Source organism: Exophiala dermatitidis (assembly GCF_000230625.1).
Source record: "Exophiala dermatitidis NIH/UT8656 unplaced genomic scaffold supercont1.8, whole genome shotgun sequence".
Taxonomy (NCBI): Eukaryota; Fungi; Ascomycota; class Eurotiomycetes; order Chaetothyriales; family Herpotrichiellaceae; genus Exophiala; species Exophiala dermatitidis.
In genome coordinates this window covers 894,547-913,081 of record NW_008751653.1, presented here as the reverse complement: position 1 = coordinate 913,081, position 18,535 = coordinate 894,547, and the positions used below count along the sequence as shown (strand labels likewise).

Here is an 18,535-nt window from a genome sequence, read left to right as displayed (position 1 = left end):
TGGTTCACCCAGAATCTCCCCGCATCAACCCCGGGTCCGGTTAGCTGCCGGTCCCTCTCGTCAATAGTTAGCACCGCACAGCGGTGGCAGCGCAGGACCACCGGCGGCCCCTTAGCCCCAGCCTTGCGGGAGACAAAGCGGCGCCCGCGGAGTGCAGCCCCAGCACCATCACTGGCAACAGACGTTCAAGGGTTCAATAGTACTACAGTATTATTACTACCTATAATAACAGACCCAGCCTCGGCAGCCTTTCTCTCAGATTCTACTTCTATATCTTCATTTCTCTTTGCAGTGCTGTGTTATTGATACCCCGTACGTACTGTACAACGTAACCTTTGACAAACACCCCGACCCCGGTTTTCCTCCCCCGGGTTTTCTGCCCCCTTCCCCGGCCAAAGATCGGCATTCCAACCTCGGCATGACGACGACCAACAAATCTTCCTCCTCCCACGACGACGCCGTCGCATCGGTGCCGGTGTCACCACTGCGGCGACCGGAATCATTCAACTTTGCGCGCGACGTGGTCGATTACTGGGCGGCCAAGGATGCCTCACAGGTAGCGCTGTACTGGACGGACCAGCACCTGACGACCTCGAAGCAATTCACATACCGGCACTTTTCGGAGCGATCGCACCGGGTGGCTACGCTGCTGCAGTCATTAGGTCTCAAGCAGGGCGACATTGTGATCATTATTGCGCCACGGGTTCCGGAATGGTGGGAGATTGCGACGGCGTGTCTGCGGGCCGGAATTGTGCTGTGTCCCTGCACGACGCTGCTGGTGGACAAGGACATTGAGTACCGGCTGCAGGTTTCGGACGCGGCGGCGTTTATAGGTGACGAGACGTCAGTTGCCAAATGCCTGAAGGTAAAAGACAAGTGTCCGAAACTGCGGGTGATTGTACAGCTTGAAGACAACAACAAACCGTTGGCGAAAGGAGTGGTAGGCTACCATGGCGAACTGGCGAAAGTCCCCGCGAATTCTATGGTCGACGTGCCCAGCACGCTCAAGGCGACATCTCCGGCCTTGATCTTCTTCACATCTGGCACGACGGGTCCGCCCAAGATGGTGCTGCACACGCAGACGTCGTATCCGCTGGCGCACGCGCTGACGGGGATGCACTGGCTCCAACTGTCCCGGGGCAAGGTATACTGGAACCTATCGGAGCAAGGATGGGCGAAAGCGGCGTGGTCGTTCTTCTCGTCGTGGAACTGTGGCGCCACGCTGTTTGTGCACGACGACCGGCTGACCTTCAATCCCCGCCGTACCCTGGAGGTCTTGCACAAGTTCCCCATCACCACCCTGTGTGCCCCGCCCACCGTGTACCGGCAGCTGGTGCTGGACGAAAGTCGCCGGTTCTTCGCTAGCCCGGAAGGCCGTCCGCGCGCCCTGGTCCACTGCTGCGGCGCTGGGGAGCCGCTCAACGAATCCGTCATCCGGGTCTGGAAGGACATGACTGGCGGCATTGAGATCTTCGACGGCTACGGCCAGACCGAGACCGTGGTGGTGTGTGCCAACCAGAAACAAAACCCCGTCAAACCCGGGAGCATGGGCAAACCCCTCCCTGGGGTCCCCTTGACCGTCATCGACCCGGACGGCAACGTCACAAAGGACGACGAGGAAGGTGATATCGCCATTGCCGTGTCTGACGACAAAGAGTCGTCCTTCTTTGGCATTTTTGAGGGGTACATTGATAAAAAGACCGGCAAGCTGGACAACAAAATCCGCCGCTTTGCCAATGGTCGCAAATACTTTATCACCGGCGACCGTGCCAGTCGTGACAAGGACGGCTATTTCTGGTTCGTCGGCCGGAGCGACGATGTTATTAATTCCAGTGGTTACCGAATTGGTAAGTCGAATAACCCCTAGGTGATTCAACAACATAAAAGACATGGGATTGCCCCTATATTGCCTTGCCTAGCCCAGCTAACCACCGCAACCCGTTCATTGTAGGTCCCTTCGAAGTCGAATCCACCCTCAAACTACACCCGGCGGTGGTCGAATCCGCCGTCGTGGCCTCGCCGGACCCGCAACGCGACGAGGTCGTCAAAGCATTCGTCGTACTAACTGACGCCGCCGCTTCAAAAGTCGCTTCGTCCAGCCAGGTTCACGACGCCCTCATCAAGGAGCTGCAGGAGTTTTGTAAGGAGAACGCCGCCCCCTACAAGTATCCGAGGAAAATCGAATTTGTGCCCGCCAGTTTCTTGCCAAAGACCATCAGTGGCAAGATCAAGAGGGCCGAGTTGAAGCAGTTGGAGAGAAAACGGTACAGAGAGAGCCAAGGGGCAAAATTGTAGATGAACATATATAACACATTCTATATTATATTTTTATACTCTGTGTACGAGATACTAGCAGTATCAAATTCATGTTTGCATACCTTTTTGAACATTTGTTTGCTTGCATACTAGTAGTACAAGTACCCACCCAAAGGTTCGATCAAGGCTGTCGTCATGCCGGAAGAGAGATTGGACTGGTGTTGTGGTTGGTTCGCCTCGAGATGTTCGCTTGGACCTTATCGGCAGCCTTGCATTGTCCATCCGGAGAAATGCGCCGCCACGGCCTAAGCCAACTTGAACACCAACACCAACACCAATGATGTTGATCATAGCAGTTGATGTCATGGCGTCGTTCGCGACTATTATGCTGATACGGAGTCGACGTCGACGTACAGGTAGCTCTTTAACTTCGGGTTTGTTTTCCCTGCTCGGGGATCCGAGGTAGTATAACCAGACCCTGGATTGTCTGGGAATACCATACCAGGACCTGGCGGAAGTACTGTCCTGCCGTTGTGGTAGGGAGAAGTCGGCTCACTCACTCACCCCTGGATGGATATATCGTGTAGAGACATTCCTCGAATCTTCAACACCATGATGGGAAACGCATTGTTATCGCATGCACAAGAACCAGAGCAAAGACCGCTTCTACTCCCAACCGCCACGTGCGGTCGGACACCGAATTCGCCAAACACCCAGGACAGTATCAAGAATCCTGAGCATGAGCACGGTCACGCCGCCTCGGAGCACTATGCCTTTTCGATACTCAGGCTCGTGGCCGTCATGTCGAATTTCCTGGTGTGTGGGGTCGTTGTGACAGGGATCGGTGTGAGTACCAGTCCAGTGTGCAACATGCCGTTTGTTGCTTTTTGATATCGTCTGGCTGACATGATATAAATAGGTACTATTGCCTGATGTGAGTCGGTTTTTCCTTTTCGCTATCATAGCCGAGTTCGTCCACCATTGCGCCGACATTTAACCATGCCTACGCGTACTAGATCAGCACATTCTACCATGTCAAGGATGGTACGACGGCACTCATCTTCCCCACCGGCGTGACAGGCTACGTGTGCGCAAGCGTCTTCGCCGACCACGTCCATGGCCACCTTGGTCGTCGAGGAATTGCATTTCTGTCGCCAGCATTCCGCTTTCTTGCCATGGGAATCCTGGCCACAGGGCCTCCGTTCAGCATCGCCCTGACGGGATACTTCTTGATGGGATTTGGCACGGGTCTGTCTGACGCCGGGTTCTGTGCCTGGGCAGCTAACGTGCCCTATGCCAGTGTTGTCCAGGGCTTCATGCACGGCTCGTACTCTGTCGGGTCGATTTTGGGTCCGGTGCTGGCGAATCTGATGTTGAAGAACGTCCATGAATGGTACGAATTCTATCGAATGACTGTAAGTTAAGTTGACCACCACCACCATCACAACAACAACCACAATCACCTCCACCTCCCACTGCATCTATTTGTTGACAGTTAAAAAGGGTGTCCTCCTCCTAGTGGAGCTCGTGGTCCTCGTCCTGGCGTTTCGTCTGGACCATGCCGTTCCAAGAAGCGAAAGCCCTAAGGAGCAGGAACTTGAACTCCAACAAACTGGCCATCTCAAAACCAACAATGCTCTGCGCCATCGAGCAACCTGGATTTGCGGAGCCTTTTGCTTCTTCTACGTCGGACTTGAAGGTAAGACCAAGACCAAGATCACTGTCAGCAGACGGATGCTGCACTTCATCACATCCCCCGAAACGAAGGATCAAAGATCATGTCATGTCATGTCATGTCATATCACTAACGTAGCACCCAGCTTGTTTCACCGACTGGATCGCCGTCTTCATGCAGCGCGCTCGACACACCGACCCCACCACCTCGTCGCTCGCCACATCCATGTTCTGGATCGGCATGGCATCCGGGCGATTCATTCTGGGCCCTCTGTCAGGATTCATCAGCATCAAACTGGCCGTGGCAGGCTACCTGGTAGTGTTGATGGTTCTACAAGTCCTGTTTCGAATCTTGACCACTGGGACCACACATGCCAATGTCACGGCTTCGCTCGTTCTTCTGGTCGGGAGCGGCCTCGTCTGTGGACCCATGTTCCCGTCGGCCATTTTGTTGTTGTCGTCCAAATTACCGGTACCACCCGCTGCACAGGTCGGGGCGGTGGCGGCCGTGTCGGCGTTGGGCCAGATCGGCGCGGGAATCGCCCCGTATGCAGTCGGCGTCGTGGCCGACAGGCTGGGCATTCAACAGTTGCTCAACGTCATTGGGGCACTGGCTGCGTTGACGCTGGTTGTGTGGGCTGTGTTTGCAACGTTGCCTGAGAAGGCCAACTTGAAGAAGCCTGATTCGGAGGTCCAAGTTCGTCGAAGCGGCTCGCCGGATCGTGAGTCGGCTGAAGACGAACTTGAAAGGAAACGTGTGTATCGGGCTGTATAGCACCAGGCTACCCTGGTACGCAAGCTAGAGGTACTACAGAAGTCAATCTTATCCAGTCCATTCGTGACAATGCTTCTTTTCATTGCGAGCATTGGCTCAGCTCCCTTTCTTTCTTCCCGTGTCCGTGCCCGTGCCCGTGTCCATACTCCATAGCATGCTACGTTTATTCCAAATCCCGTACTAGACCAATCTATCTACCAGTACACTAAGCATCTTCGACCCGTTACACGCCAACCTGGTACTGTCGCAGGATACATTGTTCTTACATTTTGCTTCAATGTTCTCTTCTTCTGAGATAGCCAATTGCCCTCTGTCCCCTACCACTCACGGTGACAATTCAACTGTCCAAGAGAAAACTCTGCAGTGCGGTTTGGTCCGGCCTGATCACAGCCTTGATCGATCGACACCTGACCCATGGGAGTGTGCAAAGTAGCCAAGACTGCCTATGCATCAAACGAGCGTAGATAGCCACCGACGCAACGACGAGATCGATTGCGGTGTTTCCAACGTTCGCTTCACTCCGCTCACTGCCCAGGTAATGTGTGACCGAGACTTCTCGTACTATTGCAAAGTAGACGGAAACCAAAACATCACCCACCAACCCACCACTGAGTCACTGACTGCATTGGATGGGAACAAAAAGGCCAATGAAGGATGCCATGATCATCGGAGCAAGGCTAATTTTGCTGTGCCTCCCTTAGGTCCCGCGCCCGGCACGTCAATTGGCAAAGATCGTGGCTTTTTGAAAGCGCGGGTTTAGAGTTGCTATCTTTTCAGTGGCATATGCAATCTCCCCCGCCTGAGTCTAGGGCATACACATGGTGTTATTCATCCTTGGCTCATGCCTTTGGATTGTTCCTCAAAAGCCTGCTTGTACCTGTCGACGACGTTGGCCAGACTCTTGATGACGGGGCCAAGCAGCTCCCTGACGACGTTGCCGCCGCCCTGAATGGCGCTGTGATCCAAACGATGTCTGCGTCCGGTCTTGCGGAACCGTTCTTCAAGACTGCGCTCCTGGGCTCGGATATGCTCCTGTCTCTCCTTCTCTGCATCATCGGCAATGATATTGATGCGGTCGAGCGCCCTGTTCAAGCTTTCAACTAGTGAAGCCACTTGGTTCGCGCGAGCTGGGTCGCCCGACAAGAATGCATTCCAGAATTGTCGCAGGAACTCGATGGTCGTGGCATGCGTCAGCGTCAGCCGGTCGTAGATGGCCGTGCTTAGTCCCGAGGCGATGGGGATCTGTTTCGTCTGGTCACGGTGTGCTTGGACCAGAGACATGATGTGCTTCATGGCAGCAGACGACCCTGATTCGGGCCGTGCCCCGGCAGAGTCTTCGTCCATCTCGTCATCGTCCGTGGCGTCGTTGGCCTCAATGGGGATCACGCCAGTTCCCGGCAGCGGGAAGTGGCTTGCGATGTCGTTGTAAACATTTTGAATGGCTGCGGTTGGGTTGAGGCCACGAAACGGGTTGTTGTCGTCCGTGGAAGATCGGTTGTTGTCAGAGAAGAAACGGCTTTGGTCCCGGATGTTCAGAATAATCCGATGTTGTTCTGGGTCGCCTGACAGATCGCGGAGGCGAAGCCTCTCGTACTCTGCTTCTGACATACCAATAGGGGCTGAGGCATCGACGTCCGCTGGCCGGACGGAGGCCATCAACTTCTCGCTCAAGGCGTTCAACTTACGAATGATAGGCGCCCTATCCAGCGCTGTGGGTCGAAGCTCGCCGTCCGGGCGATTGCCCTTGCGCTGACTGTGATTTTCTTCGTTCCCTTCCAAATCGATAAATTTGGGTATGTGCAGTTCGGTTGACGTCGGTCGAAGTCCGGTCAATTCGGGGTGGTTAAGAAACTCGTCCGTGTCGAGGTACTTGTCTCGAGATTCTTTTGTCGGATCGAACTTGAGACCGCGAAGTTTCATGTACAGCTGACTCTGGAAGAAGCGCGACCAGAATTCCGTGTCATCTTTGCATCGGTGGGGAACAACCCGATCGTAGATGGTCCTCATGACAGGATACTGCTCGAAGATGGCGCGCACATGATCTTGCGTCAAGCTGAGCTTGGTTCCTCCATCCTCGCGACGTAATTCGGAGAACACGTTGTATTTGCCTCGGCCTTGGCTTTGAGCAATGGCGTGGGCACGTAGAAGATGGACACGGGAGGACCAGAATTGTTGAGTGAACTGCGTCACCGATATCGACTCAGGCTTGAGGCTAAGAGCTTGAATGAATGTCCTCTGCAGGTTCGGGGCTTCCTGCATTAATGACTGCTGTAGTTTGACGTCTGTGATTAACCGCTCGTCATCCTCCCATGAGTTGCTGGTTCCCCCATTTGCTGAGGGAGGGGTCGCCGCCGCCGCAGTCTGAGCCGCCTTCTGTGCCTGGATGGAGCTTGCCAAAGCGTCTTTGATGGCGTTAGCCTCACCTCTAGCATTTTTGGGAGATGTAAATGTGAAGACGTGAGCCACCGGTTCCGCTTGACCGGGAAGCTGCGCGAATATCTTTAACATCACTTTGGCACTCGATTCAGGCGTCTGTTGGAGGTTGGTAATGTTCGCTGCGGATATCACCAACGCCGGAGCCGCGTCGGGTGGTTGTGCTGGAGTCCATGATACCGACTTGCGGTCTTTTGAGATGGCCAGTACGCCGGGTTGTTTCTTATAGGACGCTTGTCCCTGTGGCGGCGCCATAGTTGTCTACCTCTCCGAAACGTCTAGACTGGATGATGGCGACCCGCCCCAAAGACGGACCGAACTGAGACCAGATCCAGTTGACTAAAATTTGCATCGCGCTCACAATGTTTGGGTAGCTTGATCCGAGAGACTGGCCCTCATGCTGAGTGACAGTTCACAAAAAGCCGACGCTACAAATTTGACTGATATCTTTGTAATGCCTCTACAGCACCTTTGTCGCCGAAGTTCGTTGTGACGTGAATGTTGTAGCGCAGGTGAAGATGGCAGGTTTATTTAGTCTAGTAGAACTGAAGAATGATAGGCATCGTCGGGCGTCACCTTCAAGTTGAGCCTGCAGTGCAATGCCTGTTTGGGATGCAAGTGATGCAGCATTTCCGCCAAGTGTTTGGCACCTGCCAATGAAAAGGCGGACAATACGAGCAAGGCTGGCACGTGACAGCACTAGCGCGAGCCTTGCCTCCAGTCACATGTCAGGCTGTCTTGTTGCCTGCTGCATTCATCAACAAGAATCTAGGTACATACAAGTTGTACAGTACTAGTAGCGGCAGGCCGGAACGGTTGCGTCGCATCAGATAAGGGTCTCACCAGCATCATATGCATAAGTTACTGGCTCCTGTACTGTAGATCACAATGGTAATTCTGGCCGGTTCGGGCCACTCTTTTCCCCATCCTTGGATTGTACCGAGGTATGCATCTACACCCCCTTCCTGTAAGAGACTTTTCACAGATCAAAACGCCTACAAAACAAATCAACAAACAACAGTATTGCCATAGTTTCCTAGCTCCGCCCGCACATACAATAAGAATACACAGTATCAGATAGGACATTTAACTAGCCCTGCATTAACTAGCCCTCCACTTTTGCCGTTTCCCACCTCAGGGCACCCTCCATTGTGCACCAGTGCATAATCACAAACTTGAAGTACCCTTGAATGCTGAGCCTGGTGATATATCATGTCGGACTTATTTGTCGAACCGGAATTCTCCCTGGTCGCCCATGTTTTGGGCCTCCTGTTCCATGACACGCTCAATCTCACTCGCAACGCTGAGTACCCAATGGTCCCTTTCGGCGCGACTTCGACACTTGAAGACCATTCCACGGCCGGGGACGCCCAACTGCCCGACCCTACGTAGCTTGGCTCTCGTGTTTCCTCTGCTCCCTCCGGCGCTGTTCTTCGTGTTTGACTCGGTGGTAACGTCAACAGGGCCATCAGATTGTGGTTGGGACTGAGGCTGGGTTTGTTCTTCCGCAACCGCGGCTGCCGTTCGGAACCATCCCTTCTTCCGGTTCATCCAAACCACAAAACAAGTCATGACGTCGACGTCCGCGCTGGTCCATCCATCATCGAGATACACGCGTGGCAGGCTGGCCATACCAGGATGGTTGGCATCGAAGGTGGTGTTCTGATAAAGCAGGTCATCCTCGACAATCAAGCCACTGTAGACATAACAGTCCTTCAGGTCGACAACCTGCTGCTTCTCCTGATGGATGTGTCGCACTTGTGCGCCCGTGGACTTGCGCACGGTGGCCTGGTAAATGAGCAGTTTCCCACCACATAGAATGACCTGGCTGCGGTGGAAGGCCGCCCGGCGGTGCGGCTTCAGATACAGGGAACCAGACATCGTGATGCTCCGGCAGCTACTTATGCCGCACAGATTATAGAGTTCCGGACTTGCTTCGCTTCGGCTGACCTCCCACTTCTTGGCATACTGACCGATGATGGCTTCGAGTTCTTCGTCGATGTTGAGTTCCGCAAGGTTGGCCTTTCGCACTGCCTTGTATGTGTCCATTTCAGCGGCCATTCGCAATTTCCAGTACTTCACCAGCTTCTTCAATCGAGAAATCCATTCATCGCGGGTCTTCTTGGAATATGCTTGCAGACGAATAACCAATCCATTGTCCAGAAGTATCTCAAAGACACGATCGTCATCGATCTGTTTGGTAGCGCCATCCTCTCCCCGTGTGTCAGGGACATTTTGGTGGAAGTCAACGTCCGAGCTTGAACCCTCCTCAAGGTTGTCATCGGCAGGAGATGCTCCCCATTTAATGACACGGACCTGGCGTATGTAACACATGTTGATAAGGCCATCAGACTCCAAAACGTTTGCCACATTCCGTCGAGCTTCTTCAACAGCCTCACGGTCATGACTGCGGACGGTTGCAGGATTTCCGGATGATAGCCATGAGATTCCATCGTTATGCAGCTTATATGGCTCGATATCATACATCAACGGTGTCTTCTCAACGATTTCGCGGGCTGAAGGGACAGTGTTCCCGCCGATTGTCGCAAGACGCGGTGGATGGGGTGGTGTTGCCTTTGCAGGCCGGTTGAACATCAGGTACTGGCTGTGGGTCGAGAAATATAATCGCTTAAAAAATGCCTTGCCTAGCCGCTGATGAGCCCCTTTTTGTGAGGTCAGGCGAATCAAGAAGCCCTCGATGGGAGGCGGTTCCTCATGTAGCTTTCCCTTCCTGCCGCGGGCAGATGTCGGATAATGCTTTTTCGGACGAAGTTCGAGATCGTGGGAATGTTCCATAGCCATTGAACCGTACATTTTCTGCTCGTGGACTCCGTAGACCCATTCAAGTCGGTCGTATCTTTTCCAAGCCAGTCCCATTTTTGCGGTTTCCTGCCACAGCTTGATCACGCTGGACCATTCACGGTCGCGTCTTAGCATATTCATACATTGAGATATGATTTCACCAGCGACAGCCCTTTCCGCAGCAACGGTCCTAGCGATTGCCGTCTCCTCATCCGTGGCATTCAATCCAGCAGCCTCCAGGCCTTCAAACGGCTTTTCTAGCTTTAGCACGACATCCAGATCTGGTACGTTGACGTGCAACGTATCCGGCCTTTGCCATCCAAGAGCGTCTCGGAGGAATGTATACCATTCGACCGAATGCGCCGTTGAGATCGGTCTCATGACAAAGATTCTGGTACCTGCCTTGTACGGATGCCAGATGACCACTGTCTTGTCTAGTGATGAATACAAGTTCACGCGGGTGGTCTTTGGATCCAGCTTTACTTCATGTAGAGGCTTTTTCTTCGTCTTTTCATCTTCGATCTCCGGGATGACTCGCGTTTTGTAGATTTGGAGCCTGAAGTCGACATCATCCTGCTTCTTACTTTTTCTGGCAACGACAACGAATTCCCGCCACTTTTCGACCACCCTACTCTCAATTTTCAGACTTTCATTCTCATCGAATTCGTCCGGAACTTGGTTCTTGGTGATTTCGCATCTGACCAACATTCTTTCCATCTTGACAATGGTCCCTTCCCGCAGCATGTCCCGTCGAAGTCTTTTGACTCGATGTTTGGCCCGTGAAGCTTTAGTCTCAATCCGATGCCGTCTCTGGTGGACTTCTTCGGAGATTTTGAATCTAACGCCGGTATTCGACCTCACCAATTGATATGTACTCTCATCTTGGAGAGGGGCAGGGTCGTGTTGTTGAAGGGACCTATCATGAAGTCCCTCGCCCTCTGGAGCCAGCAAAGCTGTTCTGGAACTTGTCTCAATATCCTCCTGCGTGGCCCCAGACGGGTCAAAAGAGCCCCGGTTCGACGGCGGCTCTTCTGGATCGCTATCGGGGTCGGTGGGTTGATCTGGGTGCTCGTACCTGTGTAATGGAGTAACTGATTTGGAGGAGGAGCCTCCCAGATGCTCCTGTGCAGTCTTGAAAGAGTCTGGCTTGGGTGACCGTGCAAACCTGACTCCTCCCCTGTGCTCACTCGTCCCATCAAGTCCAGTGTCGGCGGGAATAGGCAGGGCTTTCGGTACCCGGTTACCTTCCTCGTCCTGGTCTTCAATCCCCACTATAAGAGGTATCTCGTTTGTCGAAATAGGCTCCACATTTCGTGCCTCATTGACTTGGGGTTCATCATCTACCTCCTCAGCGGCCGATGAGTCCTCAGCACTAGAAGCGGCATCATAGACGTCCTCTGGCTGAGGGAAGCTGAAGCTCATTCTCGCCGCGGTTGAGGGACCATCCAGACCAGTCAGGGTCCTGTGGTGAGCACCGCCATCTGCAGCAGCCCGGAAGCTTTGCTGTCTTGAGGAATATGAACTCAACTCCAACCTCCGCTTGTACCAAGACTTTCTGTTGCTGTTGAGCCATCCTTCAGGTATAGGACCAATGAAGAACCGGCGGGAGGTGAGATGCAAATGTTCGGGAAAGGCATGCTTGAGACGGTGGGCCGTGTACGAGTCCGGGTCGAGAGCATTGGCGTCATGGCCACGGGTGGTCGAGCTTCCCACGGGCATTACCCGAGAGGTGGACATGGTACGAAGGTAAAGGCGGCTGTCATAACATGGTGTCGCCGACCAAGTGCATGTCGAAACCCGGTTCAGTGCGACACGAGCTCAGCACTGCTGGTTTTCTGATATTGGTTCGACTGACTCCAGGAGTCCAGTTGCAACGCGTTGCCTGGCGCTGCAGAGCAGTGGCTGGTGTCAGTGCCTGCAAAGTTTCCCTGCCGCATGACGTCAACGGCCAAGGCTGGAAATTTTTGCACTGTTTTCCTTGTTTGCCCTGTTTGCGCTGCTGTCAACGAAGCCCCTCGACAGAAGAAACACCGTGACCCCCCCTAACACGGCAGGCATCTTTGTCTTTCCACTCTCTCCATAGCCACTGTGTCAGACATTCAAGTTCCTGATTGTACCTTCACTCTCAGACGATCCAGACTACTTGTGTAGCTTTCTCCCTGCAAACCCAAAATGTCCGCGTCTCAGATCCCTGCCGGCAAGACCTGGTTCGATACTCACAAAGTGCACTTCCAAGACGTGCCCATTGGCCCGGACGATGGCATCTCGACCACAGAGTTTCTCGACGCATCCGAGGCGACAACCACGCTCTTCGACCTCTTGGGCTCGGTAGCCTTCACCCCGGTCAAGAACGATATGACAGGGAACATAAACAAAGTCAGGGAGAGGCAGAAGGCCGCTCCTGAAGGGTCGCAAACGCTTCAATCCCTGGCGAAGAACGAGTTGGCCTCGAAATCCCACAAGGCCACGGAAGGACTACTATGGTTGGTGCGGGGGTTGGACTTCACAGCACAGGCTTTGAGGGCGGATCTCACCAACAATGCATCTGTTTCGGTCACAGAACAGAAGCCAGCAAAGGAGTTGGCCGATGGATTCAGAGCAAGCTACAAGAACACATTGGCTCCATACCATGGGTTTCTGGTGAAGCCGATTTTCAGTGCCGCTATGAGCGCAACACCATACAGAAAGGACTTTTATGCCCGGCTGACTGGCGAGGGGGCGGATCCAGAGGCGACCAAGCAGGCATTGGAAACGTGGGTCTCCGCGTTGGAACAGAGGGTGGTTATCTTGAAGACTTTCCTGGCCAGCAAGGATGCCAAGTGGTAGGCTTCAAGCATAGCTTGTACAGTGACTAATGCTGGAGGGTGTACGGTGGCCTGTATCTGAAAAAGAGCAAGCCGCGTGATGCCAGACAGGCCGCCCTTCTGACGATGAATTGCAAAGGGCCGTTGAAATAACAACAAACACGAAATTCATGAAACATAAAATGAGTTAAGTCCGTTTGGAATCAGATTATGATGCCGCTTCATCTGGGTAGAGAGCCTCAAACCTGCCTGCGCATCCGTAGATTCCAACAGTCTATCTGCATCCGTGTCGTCTGCCAGTAGTAAAACTAACATCTTGCTAGCTACGCCCAATTGCGTATACCCTTCAACGCCGGTCGCTATGCACTTCACAGTCCATCAATGCAAATCCATATGGTGATTGACAGAATTGTTTTCGTTCTATGCAGCGCCCAAGTTGAGGCACCCAGGACTGTCATTTCGGACATCTGCCGGTTCTTTCTTCTGTCTTTCAAGATACTCCTTGAGCTTCTTTTGCTTCAGCGACTGGTCACTGACTTGACCGTCATCTCCGGCTCCAGAAGGCTCGATGCTTCCTTTCAACGCCGGTGGAAGCGGCTTACCCTCCCTCGAGAGCCCGACCGCCTCAAACGCAGCCTCTAGTTCGTTGACCAGGCCTTGCGCGATCTCCCTGGAGTCGGGATTATCCTGTTCCAACTCGAACTTTGCATGGGCGTACATGGTCCGAAGCTTCTGGAATTTCTGCGAATCTCTCATGAGCGTGGGAAGCTCGTTTCTGTTCCTTCTGATTGCGGCCAACTCCCTTGCCGCCACACCATTGCTGAAGGCTTCGATCATGGTCTTCTTGTCCGGATCCACGGTTGCGTCGTGGACCACATCGTTCTCCACTCGTCCGCTCTTTTTGGCCGGATAATCGTGTTCTCTCCAGTTGACAACTGTGGGAGCATACCATGGACTGAGGACCATGGTGACGAATCCTATGACCAAATTCTGACTGATCGGCCCGTACCAGTTGGAGTCGATACTCTTGTCTCGATTATTGGCGTCGCCTTCGACCCAGATATGATTGTAGGGTATCACGACAGGTCCGTCGCCTCCCGGATATCCTGGAAGGGGCGTAACCCGGTCTCCCGGGACGCCGATGACTCGTTTCACCGCCAGCTTCTCGGGGTTGTGAGGTGCATAAAATACAATGATTTGGCCTCTTTGCAATTCGAACTTCGGGAGCCGGAGGCCGAACATGGGCCGGTTCTCAAACATGACCTTCTGCACCAGAATTGCGTCTGACGTCTGTGGCAGTTCGGGTGATAAGTTCACATTGAGAAGTGGTGACATGGACGGGCCAGTAACCCACATGACTTCGAGAGGGAACTCCAGAATAATAAATGCGACCGGAGGTACAATGTAGAAGAGGCGCCATATCCACCGTCGGGCGGAGGGTGAGATAAAGTCGAGAAACGGTTTGCGGCTGTCGTCTGTCTGTTTGTCCGACTGGTCTTGTTCAGGGTCCGAGTCGTGTTCCTTCTGCTTCGGTTCCGGCTCTTGTTCCAGTTTCTGACTCAGGTCTAACCTTTGCTGTGCAATTTCTCCTTTTCGAGCCTCGACCTGGCTTCTGTCAGGAAGGCCATAGCTAGGTCTGTTGTTTGTGGTCGCTCGCCGCAAGGGTGTGATGGGCGTTCGCGAGGCAGGCCGGATGCAGCGCAAAAACATGAGCCCTCTGGAGGTGGGAGGCATGGCAGGCTGTACTCGGAACGCACAGAAGCGCGCGCGACAAAACAAATTCAGAATTTACACCCGCGACTCGCTGTTATAATCGCATTTTGAGAGATCTGCTCATGCTTCTGCGACTATGGCAATCAACGAGCCGTGGGCGCGACACTGCGGAATTAGCATCGCATTGGAAATCGATTGTAACTGACTCGCCGCAAGGCAGGTTTGCCGAATTGACTTCATCTACACATTTAAGCGTGGCGTCTACATTCCAAGGTTTTTTGAATGAAGAACGGTGACACTGTAAGTGCAATATCCCTATAATAGGACTATTCGAACCCGGAGCAAGGCCATGCTGTCTGAACCAGTAGGTTCTGCCTGCATAGAGTGAAGGGGTGCTAGATCCACTCCCACCAACCCTCCAGTAGCTCTGGAGACGAAACACTGAGACAGACGGCTATGCATACACTATGCGGAAAAGGAAGTCAAGAACTCGAATGAGGGAATGTGCTCTATCGTTGGAATAGTAGAGGTTGGACAGGTTGGTCTGCGAGTGTACAAGTGTGTGAGCATTCGATGCCCATGATCCCTTGCTATCACGGCGGGCTCCCTGTGTAAGACCGGTGAGTCTCGTGATTCTGCCTCCCACGCACCGCCCCAAATCAAAGTGCAAAAAGTGATCGACCAAAAAAGAAAACCGCACTGACTGGGATTTGAACCCCAGTCCACGAAAAGGGCAAAAACTCATCTTCGAAGCTCATCTGCGGCTGATGAGCTTCGAAGCTGAGAAACCCCCGGTTGTTGAATGGGTTTTTTTCGGCTATCGTCAGGTTGACTCCTACCATAGGCCACTCACGGTTGAGGCGCATTTTCGGTAGGGACCTTCATCCTCCTCTGGAGTCTCACGCTGCCGCTACACCGGTAAGGTGAGGGGGAATGATTGACGCAGAGTCTGTCAGGTCAGGGGTCCGCCTCTAGGATTCACGGCTTTGCCCAAGATCAAGCTGTCTCATGGCTGGTGTGGACACCCTTACGCCTCAACTAGCTCGGCTCGAGCCGTACCGCTACGACTCTCACGGCCAAGGTTGGAACCCGGGATAGACATGAGATTGTTGGAAGGAATTTGGCTGGAATAACATGATATGTTTGTATTTTTTGGCGCTAATTAATGGTGGGTGCCTGTGATTGGCAGCCAGGGGCGAAGTCACGCCGGCAGTATTCACTGCAGTGCGGCGAGCCTTGGAGCCGCCAACGGCACGGGACTATTCACGTGCTTTGAGATTCTACGTGTGGTGTCTACGACAGCCCGCTCATCCTGCCAGGATTTACTGCACAGTGGACCAGAAGACATGGTGACGCCCCTACGAGCATTGTTTGAAGATCATCGCAGCGGAGGGCCACACTGAGTACTGAGGGTTGACTATGTTACGTTTCCTTCCTCCAGCGTCAAAATGCCAATTCATGGATCGGGGGCGTTATAAACGGCGACTGAGAACTGATCGGAACCAATACAAACGGAGTGGCACACCGTGACTTGAACAGATCTCCGATATTGTCTCTATCAGCAAGCATGATCCAATCCCAAGGTAGGCTGCTGGATTGGCAAAAAGGAAGTGCAGCTTGTGCTTCAAGCAATGAGACTGCTCCAAGATATTACCGCCGAAACCGGCTCTGTTGCAAGAATGCAGTCCTTCCGGTGAGACCACATGTCTACGGTCTGCCCATTTCTGGATCACCTTTGTGGCAGGCTTGGAAATCAAGCAAGTGTGGGCTTCTACCTTGGAATCTCCCTAGCAGGCTGCTAGTAGGCTGCTGTCCCCGATTTGTGCTTCTATTTTTCCGTGGAACGTTTGACACGAAACAGGGGCCCTGCGCTGGATCCAGGCTCGAAGATGTATTATACCAGCGTGTTAAGCAGAACACTCCCTCCTTGGTTCGCGGAATAACACGTCTCGAGCTTGGCCTACCGCTCATGCCCATCATCTATGCCTCCCATTGAAGGCACGGCTCCAAGCCTGAGACCGCTACGAGAAGAGCGGCCACGGCACCCGGTGGCGGCCAGCACGGCGCTATCTAGGAAGGCCAAGTCTACATAAGGCAGTTCTCCCTCGTTCGCCAGGCCTGTCAACCCAGCAAGTAATCGCCAATATCAGAAGTCTTTGTTACACGAAGCGAAGCCCCAGGGGAACAGTATTGTAATATCAGCATGGCGCAGTGTGCAACGCAGGTACAACTCCAGGAGCTGCCCTGCCCACCTGCATCCAGAGCGCGCACTTTCATCGCACAAAGAGTATCATAACGACGACAAAGACTGCTGTGTCTACGTCTACGGTGTCCATTAGGCCCCACGAACGATCTAGCCTCATCCTGTATATTTGAATTTCACGTTGACGAGCCTATCTGCTCGATGCCCAGACCCGTCGGGCTGGACCTTTGAATATGACGGGGCATGAATTGCCTCGTGTTGTCAGCGTGCAAAGATGAACACGCAAACAGTATAGAGAGGTGGCTCTCGGTTTGGCGATTAGCCCCTATCACACCAACTTAGAATCCGTTGTATGTACGTATGCATGTACACGAATGCCATATCCACCCCTATCGATACAGTCCGAACTTTATTTTCCATAAGCGATTCTCCGGATCCACCAGCACAAGCCGACAGGGGGCTCCACTTGTTCGCAACACCTGGCTTTGCATCCCCTTACTTTCTTTCCATACCCCCTTTCCTCCTTTCCTACCCCGAGTAGTGGTGTCGTGGCGTGTCGTGTCCCGTCCTGTCCTCATGTCTTCGCCACTCCCCAATTGAGACATCGATCGACCAGTCACCCAAGATGGGCCGATTCAGTCCCCTTTTCTTCACTTCTACCTCTACCTGAGTTACTCAGTTCAGGGCGAGGAAGAAAGAATGTGAGTAGTACGAGTCGAAGTATTAACAAGCTCACAAAGTGACTGTTCTCCTGTTCTCCCTCCATTCTACGATCTAAGCCTTACCAGGTGCAGAAAGAAGATCGAGTAAACAAAAATCCCCAAAGAGATGATAGATAATTTCCAATGTTTTTGTATATTCATCAAGCACTGCTGTGCTATACTAATGCTACTGTATATCGATGATGTAGATTCCGTATAAGGACACACACGTTCTATACCAGAACAACCGCGAAATTTTTGTTCCATCCATTCCATTCCATCCCGTTCCCATCTGACACCGGGAGTTTTACCCATGTCACAGTCGTATTAGTGCAGAAAGACAAGTCTGGAACTTTCAGACTTTCTGCCCTTGCCTTCCACCCGAACAAGTCTTCGTCCAAGAACGAAAAAAAAGAGTAAATGGGGAAAAATAAAGGGCACCAAGATATTCCCAATGTGCGTCATGCAAGTGGTGATTTGATCCTGGTGGCCGAGTGGGAAAAAGCCCACGGAAGTGAAAATGTTGTGACTCTGATGATCCTTACAACAGAGCAGCAACCACAACGGCAACAGCAGCACCGGCAACCTTGAAACCACCCGTGGGCATGGCAGCAGCGCCGGTGAAAGTGCTGACGACGGGAGCGGTAGAGGTGGTGGATGCAGGCGCGACCGACGTGATTGGAGCAGTAGTAGTGGGAGCCACCGAGGTCACTGGAGCAGCAGAGCTGGACCAGTCGTTCCAGACGGACGAGGCGGAGGCCGTCGAAGTCTCAATGGGAGCCACTGAAGTTGCCGAAGTCACGGGAGCAGCGGAGCTGGTCCAGTCGTTCCAAACGGTCGAGTTGGCAGGAGCCGTCGATGTCTCAATAGGAGCCACCGAGGTCGCTGCGGACGAGGTCCAGTCGTTCCAGACGGTGGAAGAAGTCTCCACCGGGGCCACCGAGGTGGCGGCGGAAGAAGTCCAGTCTGCCCAGGCGCTGGTTGTCTCGGCGGGAACAGGAGCGACCGAGGTTGTCTCCACGGGAGCTGAAGAAGTCCAGTCAGACCAATGTGTTGCTTCGGTGGTGGAGGTGGGAGCAGGAGCAGGGGAAATCTCAGAGGAAGAGGTCCAGTCGACCCAGTGGGATTCTGTGCTGGTTGTGGGAGCCGGAGCAGGGGAGATCTCGGATGATGA

At 53.3% G+C, this 18,535-nt stretch overlaps 8 protein-coding genes across 9 annotated transcripts in view; 4 read left to right on the top strand and 4 right to left on the bottom strand.

Annotated features, from left to right (window-relative positions):
* Positions 1 to 202: 202 nt before the first annotated feature.
* On the top strand, positions 203 to 2,379 carry HMPREF1120_09071 (acetyl-CoA synthetase). Its single transcript, XM_009163348.1, has 2 exons — positions 203 to 1,847; positions 1,952 to 2,379. Exons 1-2 carry the CDS (start codon positions 419 to 421, stop codon positions 2,293 to 2,295), a joined length of 1,773 nt encoding a protein of 590 aa, XP_009161596.1. The 5' UTR covers positions 203 to 418; the 3' UTR covers positions 2,296 to 2,379.
* A 171-nt stretch (positions 2,380 to 2,550) lies between these two features.
* HMPREF1120_09070 (uncharacterized protein) lies at positions 2,551 to 4,810 on the top strand. The gene is made up of 5 exons (XM_009163347.1): positions 2,551 to 3,102; positions 3,176 to 3,190; positions 3,273 to 3,671; positions 3,760 to 3,955; positions 4,077 to 4,810. The coding sequence occupies exons 1-5, from the start codon at positions 2,827 to 2,829 to the stop codon at positions 4,703 to 4,705; spliced, it is 1,515 nt and encodes a 504-aa protein (XP_009161595.1). The 5' UTR covers positions 2,551 to 2,826; the 3' UTR covers positions 4,706 to 4,810.
* Positions 4,811 to 5,533: 723 nt separating this feature from the next.
* On the bottom strand, positions 5,534 to 7,393 carry HMPREF1120_09069 (transcription initiation factor TFIIH subunit H1; the record flags this gene model as incomplete). The annotated part of the gene is made up of 1 exon (XM_009163346.1): positions 5,534 to 7,393. One exon carries the CDS (start codon positions 7,391 to 7,393, stop codon positions 5,534 to 5,536), a length of 1,860 nt encoding a protein of 619 aa, XP_009161594.1.
* A 966-nt stretch (positions 7,394 to 8,359) lies between these two features.
* On the bottom strand, positions 8,360 to 11,659 carry HMPREF1120_09068 (uncharacterized protein; the record flags this gene model as incomplete). Its single annotated transcript, XM_009163345.1, has 1 exon — positions 8,360 to 11,659. The coding sequence occupies one exon, from the start codon at positions 11,657 to 11,659 to the stop codon at positions 8,360 to 8,362; it is 3,300 nt and encodes a 1,099-aa protein (XP_009161593.1).
* A 95-nt stretch (positions 11,660 to 11,754) lies between these two features.
* On the top strand, positions 11,755 to 13,470 carry HMPREF1120_09067 (pleckstrin domain containing, family A (phosphoinositide binding specific) member 8). The gene has a single exon (XM_009163344.1). The coding sequence runs from the start codon at positions 12,113 to 12,115 to the stop codon at positions 12,764 to 12,766; it is 654 nt and encodes a 217-aa protein (XP_009161592.1). The 5' UTR covers positions 11,755 to 12,112; the 3' UTR covers positions 12,767 to 13,470.
* Positions 13,165 to 14,478, bottom strand: HMPREF1120_09066 (uncharacterized protein; the record flags this gene model as incomplete). The annotated part of the gene is made up of 1 exon (XM_009163343.1): positions 13,165 to 14,478. The coding sequence occupies one exon, from the start codon at positions 14,476 to 14,478 to the stop codon at positions 13,165 to 13,167; it is 1,314 nt and encodes a 437-aa protein (XP_009161591.1).
* Positions 14,479 to 14,748: 270 nt separating this feature from the next.
* Positions 14,749 to 17,047, top strand: HMPREF1120_09065. Of its 2 annotated transcripts, none has more exons than XM_009163342.1 (2): positions 14,749 to 15,077; positions 15,302 to 17,047. In XM_009163342.1, exon 2 carries the CDS (start codon positions 16,025 to 16,027, stop codon positions 16,451 to 16,453), a length of 429 nt encoding a protein of 142 aa, XP_009161590.1. In that variant the 5' UTR covers positions 14,749 to 15,077; positions 15,302 to 16,024; the 3' UTR covers positions 16,454 to 17,047. The 2 variants fall into 2 exon arrangements, with proteins under 2 accessions (XP_009161590.1, XP_009161589.1); XM_009163341.1 differs by having other exon boundaries at positions 15,179 to 17,047.
* An 855-nt stretch (positions 17,048 to 17,902) lies between these two features.
* HMPREF1120_09064 (uncharacterized protein) overlaps positions 17,903 to 18,535 on the bottom strand; it is a gene marked incomplete at both ends in the record, with an annotated part of 1,003 nt that continues 370 nt past the window's right edge. Inside the window, one exon of the mRNA XM_009163340.1 lies at positions 17,903 to 18,387. Within this exon, the coding sequence (XP_009161588.1) occupies positions 17,903 to 18,387 (485 nt within the window). The remainder of the gene's footprint in view (positions 18,388 to 18,535) is intronic.